We start from the raw sequence: 9551 nt of genomic DNA, 5'->3' as shown, positions 1-9551 counted from the left end.
TAGATGTAAATATAAACGGAATACAATGATTTGCAAATCCTTTTCAACCCATATTCAATTGAATGCACTTCAAAGACAAGATATCTGATGTTCAAATTCATAAACTCTATTATTTTTTTTGCAAATAAAAATGAACTTAGAATTTCATGGCTGCAACACGTGCCAAAGTAGTTGGGAAAGGGCATGTTCACCACTGTGTTACATCACCTTTTCTTTTAACAAGACTCAATAAACGTTTGGGAAGTGAGGAAACTAATTGTTGAAGCTTTGAAAGTGGAATTCTTTCCCATTCTTGTTTTATGTAGAGCTTCAGTCGTTCAACAGTCCGGGGTCTCCGCTGTCGCATTTTACGCTTCATAATGCACCACACATTTTCCATGGGAGACAGGTCTGGACTGCAGGTGGGCCAGGAAAATACCCGCACTCTTTTACTACGAAACCACGCTGTTATAACACTTGTCTTGGCATTGTCTTTCTGAAATAAGAAGGGGCGTCCATGAAAAAGACGGCATTTGGACGGCAGCATATGTTGTTCCAAAACCTGTGTGTACCTTTCAGCATTAATGGTTCCTTCACAGATGTGTAAGTTACCCATGCCTTGGGCACTGATGCACCCCCATACCATAACAGTCTGGATGGTTCGCTTCCCTTTTGGTCCGGATTACACGTTGTCGAACATTTCCTAAAACAATTTGAAATGTGGACTCATCAGACCACAGAAGACTTTTCCACTTTGCATCAGTCCATCTTAGCTGATCTCGGGCCCAGAGAAGCCGGCGGCGTTTCTGGATGTTGTTGATAAATGGTTTTCGCTTTTCATAATAGAGCTTTAACTTGCACTTACAGATGTAGCGATGAACTGTACTTAGTGACAGTAGTTTTCTGAAGTGTTCCTGAGCCCATGTGGTGATATCCTTTAGAGATTGATGTTGGATTTTGATACAGTGCCGTTTTAGGGATCGAAGGTCATGGTCATTCAATGTTGGTTTCTGGCCATGCCGCTTACGTGGAGTGATTTCTCCAGATTCTCTGAACCTTTTGATGATATTATGGACCGTAGATGTTGAAATCCCTAAATTTCTTGCAATTGCACTTTGAGAAACGTTGTTCTTAAACTGTTTGACTATTTGCTCACGCAGTTGTGGACAAAGGGGTGTACCTCGCCCCATCCTTTCTTGTGAAAGACTGAGCATTTTTTTAAGAAGCTGTTTTTATACCCAATCATGGCACCCACCTGTTCCCAATTAGCCTGCACACCTGTAGGATGTTCCAAATAAGTGTTTGATGAGCATTCCTCAACGTTATCAGTATTTATTGCCACCTTTCCCAAATTCTTTGTCACGTGTTGCTGGCATCAAATCCTAAAGTTAATATTATTTGCAAAAAAAATAATAGAGTTTATCAGTTTGAACATCAAATATGTTGTCTTTGTAGCATATTCAACTGAATATGGGTTGAAAAGGATTGGCCAATCATTGTATTCTGTTTATATTTACATCTAACACAATTTCCCAACTCATATGGAAACGGGGTTTGTACCACAATGTTATAAGCAATATGCAGTCATGTCCCTTTTATCTGTTTGGGGAGGAAATCAAGAGGTCAATTGTCTCACTCTCAAAAGCAGTAGGCTGAGCTCTTCTGGCGTTGCGTTCTGCAGACTCACACACGTTGCCTAGCAACTGCTGAATGATGGCCGGGCAAATCAGCCTCAAGTGCTCCTTGGAAATGGTAAAATGAGGGTCCAGAGCAAAAATGTCTACCAGCTGGCTGGCCGAAAAACATACCTGTGTAGAGCCAGAGGACAAGACAAAGTTAGGCTACTTTCTTTCTTTCTGGCTTTTACAAACCCCGTTTCCATGTGAGTTGGGAAATTGTGTTCGATGTAAATATAAACGGAATACAATGATTTGCAAATAATTTTCAACCCATATTCAGTTGAATATGCTACAAAGACAACATATTTGATGTTCAAACTGATAAAACTTTTTTTTCTTGCAAATAATCATTAACTTTAGAATTTGATGCCTGCAACACGTGACAAAGAAGTTGGGAAAGCTGGCAATAAATACTGATAAAGTTGAAGAATGCTCATCAAACACTTATTTGGAACATTCCCACAGGTGTGCAGGCTAATTGGGAACAGGTGGGTGCCATGATTGGGTATAAAAACAGCTTCCCAAAAAATGCTCAGTCTTTCACAAGAAAGGATGGGGCGAGGTACACCCCTTTGTCCACAACTGCGTGAGCAAATAGTCAAACAGTTTAAGAACAACGTTTCTCAAAGTGCAATTGCAAGAAATTTAGGGATTTCAACATCTACGGTCCATAATATCATCAAAAGGTTCAGAGAATCTGGAGAAATCACTCCACGTAAGCGGCATGGCCGGAAACCAACATTGAATGACCGTGACCTTTGAACCCTCAGGCGGTACTGCATCAAAAACCGACATCAATCTCTAAAGGATATCGCCACATGGGCTCAGGAACACTTCAGAAAAACACTGTCACTAAATACAGTTTGTCGCTACATCTGTAAGTGCAAGTTAGAGCTCTACTATGCAAAGCGAAAGCCATTTATCAACAACATCCAGAAACGCGGCCGGCTTCTTTGGGCCCGAGATCATCTAAGATGGACTGATGCAAAGTGGAAAAGTGTTCTGTAGTCTGACGAGTCCACATTTCAAATTTCTTTTGGAAATATTCGTCATCCGGACCAGACTGTTATCGACGCAAGGTTCCAAAGCCAGCATTTGTGATGGTATGGGGGTGCATTAGTGGCCAAGGCATGGGTAACTTACACATCTGTGAAGGCACCGTTAATGCTGAAAGGTACATACAGGTTTTGGAACAACATATGCTGCCATCTAAGCGCTGTCTTTTTCATGGACGCCCCTGCTTATTTCACCAAGACAATGCCAAGCCAAGTGTTACAACGGCGTGGCTTTGTAAAAAAAAGAGTGCGGGTACTTTCCTGGCCCGCCTGCAGTCCAGACCTGTCTCCCATCGAAAATGTGTGGGGCATTATGAAGTGTAAAATACGACAGCAGAGACCCCGGACTGTTGAACGACTGAAGCTCTACATAAAACAAGAATGGGAAAGAATTCCACTTTCAAAGCTTCAACAATTAGTTTCCTCAGTTCCCAAACGTTTATAGAGTGTTTGTTAAAAGAAAAGGTGATGTAACACAGTGGTGAACATGCCCTTTCCCAACTACTTTGGCACATGTTGCAGCTATGAAATTCTAAGATAGTTATTATTTATGCTATCTAATTATGGCTAATTAGATAGTGGCTAAAGTCCATCCCCAATCGTCAGTGTTTTAGCTACTTCTAAATCACTAATCCTCGCCAACATGGCGACAAATAAAGTGCATTTCTTACAAGTATCATCCCAAACGTTTATTGAGTGTTTGTTAAAAGAAAAGGTGATGTAACACAGTGGTCAACATGCCCTTTCCCAACTACTTTGGCACATGTTGCAGCCATGAAATTCTAAGTTAATTTTTATTTGCAAAAAAAATATATTTTACAACTTTTGAACATCAAATGGGATGTCTTTGTAGTGCATTCAATTGAATATGGGTTGAAAAGGATTTGCAAATCATTGTTTATATTTACATCCAACACAATTTCCCAACTCATATGGGAACGGGGTTTGTAATTTGATGCTTTACCCGTGCCCAGTCTGCACTTTCCGGCATGCAACCACCCGGCAAATGCTTCGTCTTTGTCTCTGACTTCCGCCTCTTTCCTTCACCGCCAACTCCCAGTTGAAGAAGAAGCTGGTGCAGATCTTCAACACAAAACGGAACGGAATAGAATACAATAGAACACTCATGTCATCAAACGTGAGAGCATGACGAAAATACAAGTGGCCAGTCTGTTAGGTACGGTGACATCAATTCCAGGATCGTCCTACCTAAGACTTGCGGGTCACTGGAGCGATTGAGGGACTGAAAGATGTAATTGGTGAAGAAGGAAGGTGGTGGGAGGTTCTTTCCGGCGAAACAGCGACGCTGCAGGATGTGACTGATGACGGCGGCGGCCACTTTGGGCACGGTCGTCACACCCGCGCCTGCGACATCTTTCTCGTTTGCGTCTTCCAACAGATGAGCGGCGTCGATACACTGCAGGGGGTCACATGGGGTATGACTTAACCACATTTACACCAAACACCAACGTTCTGTTTGCCGGGGTACGACTGCGGACAGGTGGAACTTTATCGCAATATCCAGGGCTCGAATGCACCTGCCGCCACCGCCCTCGTCTTTCACCGCAATGCCCCCAAAAATGGACCAACATCTGAGGCAAGAACATACCGTGACCGCCCTTGAACTTTTTACTTGTTAATGGACGAGGGATGTAACCGTAAAAGGTATTGCAAGGTTCACCAGATGAGTCGCCCGCTGGCCTGTTCTAAAATTAGCTCAAATACCAGCACTTACCAGTGAGCTGCCTCTATTTTTTAAATTGGATTTATTTACTAGCAAGCTGGTCTCGCTTTGCTGGACATTTTTAATTCTAAGAGAGACAAAACTCAAATAGAATTTGAAAATCCAAAAACATATTTTAAAGACTTGATCTTCACTTGTTTAAATAAATTCATTTATTTTTTTACTTTGCTTCTTATAAGTCTCAGAAAGACACTTTTAGAAAAAAATACAACCTTAATGATTTTAGGATTTTTAAACACATATACCTTTTCACCTTTTAAACTCCTTCCTCTTCTTTCCTGACAATTTAAATCAATGTTCAAATATTTATTTTTATTTATTGTAAAGAATAATAACATTTTAATTTAATTCTTCATTTTAGCTTCTGTTTTCCCGATGAAAATTATTTGTGAAATATTTCTTCAAACCTATTATGATTCAAATTCAAAAAAAATATTCTGGCAAATCTAGAAAATCTGTAGAATCAAATGTAAATCTAATTTCAAAGTCTTTTGAATTTCTTTTAAATTTTTTGTTCTGGAAAATCTAGAAGAAATAATGATTTGTCTTTGTTAGAAATATAGCTTGGTCCAATTTGTTATATATTCTAAGAAAGTGCTAATTGGATTTTAACCTATTCAAAACACGTCATCAAAATTCTAAAATTAATCTTAATCAGGAAAAAATACTAATGATGTTCCATAAATTTATTTTTTAAATTTTTTATAAAAAGGTTCAAATTAGCTAGTTTGTCTCTTCATTTTTTTCGGTTGAATTTTGAATTTTAAAGAGTCAAAATTGAAGATAAACTATGTTTCAAAATTTAATTTAAATTTTTTTTGTTGTGTGTTTTCTCCTCTTTTAAACCGTTCAATTAATTGTTTTTTTCATTATTTATTCTCTACAAAAAACCTTCTGTAAAAGGAAAAAAAAATGTATGACGGAATGACAGACAGAAATACCCATTTTATTTATATGCAGAATTATTTATTAAAGGTAAATTGAGCAAATTGGCTATTTCTGGCAATTTATTTAAGTGTGTATCAAACTGGTAGCCCTTCGCATTAATCAGTACCCAAGAAGTAGCTCTTGGTTTCAAAAAGGTTGGTGACCCCTGCGGTATTGATTGATTGATTGATTGATTGATTGATTGAAACTTTTATTAGTAGATTGCACAGTACAGAACATATTCCGTACTAATGACTGTCATGACGGGGACTTTGGTGAAGTTTGTTTTCCCGTGGTGCAAAGCGACTGGACCGGACACGACGTAAAGGTAATGACATATTTACATTTTTAACACTTTGTTTTAGTACTACAAAAACAAAGGGCGCGCACAAGGCGGAGAACAAACTTAACGCAGGGACAAAACTAACACAAACAAAGGACATGAAACAAAACTACACTTACTTTGACGTGAAAAGCATGAAACTATGGCAAGAAGTGAGCAATCAGAAGTGTCAGGAGTGTGTAGAGTAGGGGTCACCAACCTTTTTGAAACCAAGAGCTACTTCTTGAGTACTTATAAATGCGAAGGGCTACCAGTTTGATACACACTTAAAAATTTTTGCCAGAAATAGCCAATTTGCTCAATTTACCTTTAATAAATAAATCTATATATATATATAAAAAATGGGTATTTCTGTTTGTCATTCCGTCGTACATTTTTTTTCCTTATACGGAAAGTTTTTTGTTGAGAATAAATGATCAAAAAACACATAATTGAACGGTTTAAAAGAGGAGAAAACAGGAAAAAAAAATGTTTTATTTTGAAACAGTTTATCTTCAATTTCGAGGCATACTTGTTCAACAGCAATAGAGGTTACACTGAGGGTTGTGATATAAACAACTTTAACACTCTTACTAATATGCGCCACACTGTGAACCCACACCAAACAAGAATGACAAACACATTTCGGGAAAACATCCGCACTGTAACAACATAAACACAACAGAACAAATACCCAGAACCCCATGTATCCCTAATCTTTCCGAGCTACATTATACACCCCCGCTAGCACCAAACCCCGCCCCCTCCCACCCCGCCCAGCCTCAACCGACGCACAGAAAAAAGTATACTCTTTATAGTCACAGGAAAAAGTGGGGGGCGCAAAATAATATTTTTCTTCCTAGTGGGGGCGTAACAAAAAATATTTGAAAAACGTTGACTCTAGCCAATTGAAAGTATTGACTGTACTGGTAATTGCAAAGCGAGGTTAAGGATTTAGAGAGTTACCTGGAAGTTAGAGAAACTTGAACTTTCAGGATTTGAGGGTTGGTAGTGCTGGTTGATGAGCTTCAGAATGCTCTCTATTTCCCCCGGGGACAGAAAGTGGCTGTCTTCTGCTGGGTGCAGATTGGTAAGAGCCAGAAGGTAGAACTCGTAGCTGCCGGTAGAGCGGGAAGAGGAGGAGGAAGACGACTGGCACAGATCCTGCAAGTTGATGATGTAGTAGAGCAGAAGAGTGGAGACGCGCTGGAAGTCGTCTTCTGTGAGATAAGCCTTCCCTTCATCCTTCAGAACTGAAAGAACGAAGTCTGGGCTCAAGCACTGGAAAAAAAGAAGAAAAGAAGGTGTGGTTTTTTTGGGTTAGGTTGGGTTAAAATCCTTGTCCTTCTTGGACTTCAACTAAGTATGTTAGATTACTGGAAATGTGAGTGGTTCGGTAGTGGCAACCTTGACATGGAGAGGGCTTAAGAAGCACTTACTATTCCGAAAAAGAAAATCCCAGTTAATGTTGAAGGGGAACATTATCACAATTTCAAAAGGGTTAAAAACAATACAAATCAGTTCCCAGTGGCTTGTTGTATTTTTGGAATTTTTTTTCAAAATTTTACCGGTCCCCAAATAGCCCTAAAAAAAGCTTTAAAGTGCTTGATTTTCGCTATTTGCGATGCGACCATCCATTTCCCTGTGACGTTAACCAGTGCTGCCAATGTAAACAAACAACGCCAGATACCACAACAAGATATAGCGACATTAGCTCGGATTCAGACTCGGATTTCAGCGGTTTAAGCAATTCAACAGATTACGCATGTATTGAAACGGATGGTTGGAGTATGAAAGTATTGAAGAAGAAACTGAAGCTATTGAGCGAATAGCTATTGACGCTATTCATAGCCATAGCATGCGTTAGCATCGCCGTTAAATATGCGGACCAAACGATTAGGACTTTCGCATCTCTTGACACTGCAGCAACTTAAATCCGTCGATTGGTAAGTGTTTTTTCCGCATTAAATGTGGGTGGAAGGAAACGTAATATAGTTGCAAATGCATCTGTAGGTTATCCATACATCTCTGTGCCATGTCTGCTTTAGCACCGCCGGTAAATAGCATGTTAGCATCGAATAGCGTAGCATGTTAGCATCGATTAGCTGGCAGTCAACATCAACAAAACTCACCTTTGTGATTTCGTTGACGTTATAGTTGCAAATGCATCTGCAGGTTATCCATACATCTCTGTGCCATGTCTGCCTTAGCACTGCCGGTAAATAGCATGTTAGCATCGATTAGCATAGCATGTTAGCATCGATTAGCTTGCAGTCACGCCGCAACCAAATATGTCTGATTAGCACATAAGTCAACATCAACAAAACTCACCTTTGTGATTTCGTTGACTATCGTTGCAAATGCATCTGCAGGTTATCCATACATCTCTGTGCCATGTCTGTCATCGCCGGTCAAATGTGGAGACACTTTGGCACATTCAATGGGGGTCTGGCGGCAGACACTTTGGCATCTTCGGGCCAGTGGTGCAACTTGATTCCCTCCCTGTTAGTGTTGTTATACCCTCCGACAACACACCGGCGAGGCATGATGTCTCCAAAGTTCCAAAAAATAGTCGAAAAAACGGAAAATAACAGAGCTGAGACGCGGTGTTTGCAATGTGTTGAAAATGAAAATGGCGGCTTTATTACCTCGGAGACGTCACATTCTGACGTCATCGCAAAAAGAGCGATAAACAGAAAGGCATTTTATTCGCCCAAATTCACCCATTTAGAGTTCGGAAATTGGTTCAAAAAATATATGGTCTTTTTTCTGCACCATCAAGGTATATATTGACGCTTACATAGGTCTGGTGATAATGTTCCCCTTTAACACAGCTTGAAAAGTAGCGCTGTATGAATGGAGGCCTAAATTTCCAGAACTTAAGCCTCCCTCACATTCCAGACTTTGACAAGGCGCCGTACTAAGATGACGATCTCACCGACCTACCTTGTCACAGACCTCTTGAGAGGCACCAGCCTGCTCTTGACAGTCCACTGCCAGAAGAAGTGCGGTGAGCAGATGACCGACGTGGCTCTTCTGCAGACGTGGTTCTTCATCAGCACCCAGTGGTAACTCCAATGCCCGGAGAACCTCCTGTAGATGACCCTCTGCTTGGCCTGTGTCCACTCGAACCCTCCCGGACAAAAAACTTAGCATAAGCAGAAAACGGGGAGCGACTCCCCCGAAGCGCATGTTCCCTCCAAAGTCGTCTGATTGGGAGAAGCTTTCACGAGCTTTAGAGGCGACTAGAAGCAAAGATAAGGCAAAAAGAGATAAGTTGACCGTTTAAAAAAAGCCGTCTTCTGGCTTTCCGACCTGGCAGAGGAACGTGGTGTTCAACCCCCAGTTGAACTAGCCAAAGCCGGGCCCCTCGGCCCACAACAAAAGGATTAGTGCAGCAAGTGAAAGAGCACAGTGGCAGGCAAAAGGTGGGGTGGGGGCTTGTTGGAAGAACTTTATGAGTTCTTAAAGAAAGTAATATTTGGTATAGGAGGTGTAGCATTGACTAAACCAACGCTCACGTATTCACATTTTCCTGCATCCCCAACATCAGATTGACAGAGAAGCTTCTGTTCTCCTCAATCATCTCTGAGTCATCGCAAGATCAAACCGACATAGCCAAGGGCACTCTTCTCCCACGCCGTTACCCCCCCCCAGGTCGAGCCAACGGAACAACCGAAGACGGAGTGAAACCACATTATTGCAAACTCTACCTGTCCGCCTCAGTTCCTCACGCTGTTCCTCAGCACAGCATACAGTGGGTGTTTGGGGTCGTTGGTGAAACTCTCCTCTTAACGGGGCAAGGAAGGAGTAAGCTCTCAAGGATTAGCTGCGTCAGAGGACTG

The 9551-nt window shown here is 41.0% G+C and overlaps 1 protein-coding gene across 1 annotated transcript in view; it reads right to left on the bottom strand.

Moving 5' to 3' along the window:
- Window positions 1-9177, bottom strand: part of LOC133569869 (zinc transporter ZIP12-like) — a 26468-nt gene extending 17291 nt beyond the window's left edge. Inside the window, 5 exon segments of the mRNA XM_061922471.1 lie at window positions 1616-1787; window positions 3678-3796; window positions 3923-4130; window positions 6673-6987; window positions 8653-9177. Of these exon segments, the coding sequence (XP_061778455.1) occupies window positions 1616-1787; window positions 3678-3796; window positions 3923-4130; window positions 6673-6987; window positions 8653-8898 (1060 nt within the window). The 5' untranslated portion in view covers window positions 8899-9177.
- Window positions 9178-9551: the final 374 nt, after the last annotated feature.

The sequence above is a fragment of the Nerophis ophidion genome, linkage group LG15 (assembly GCF_033978795.1).
Source record: "Nerophis ophidion isolate RoL-2023_Sa linkage group LG15, RoL_Noph_v1.0, whole genome shotgun sequence".
NCBI lineage: Eukaryota > Metazoa > Chordata > Actinopteri > Syngnathiformes > Syngnathidae > Nerophis > Nerophis ophidion.
This window is presented reverse-complemented; position numbering and strand designations above follow the sequence as displayed.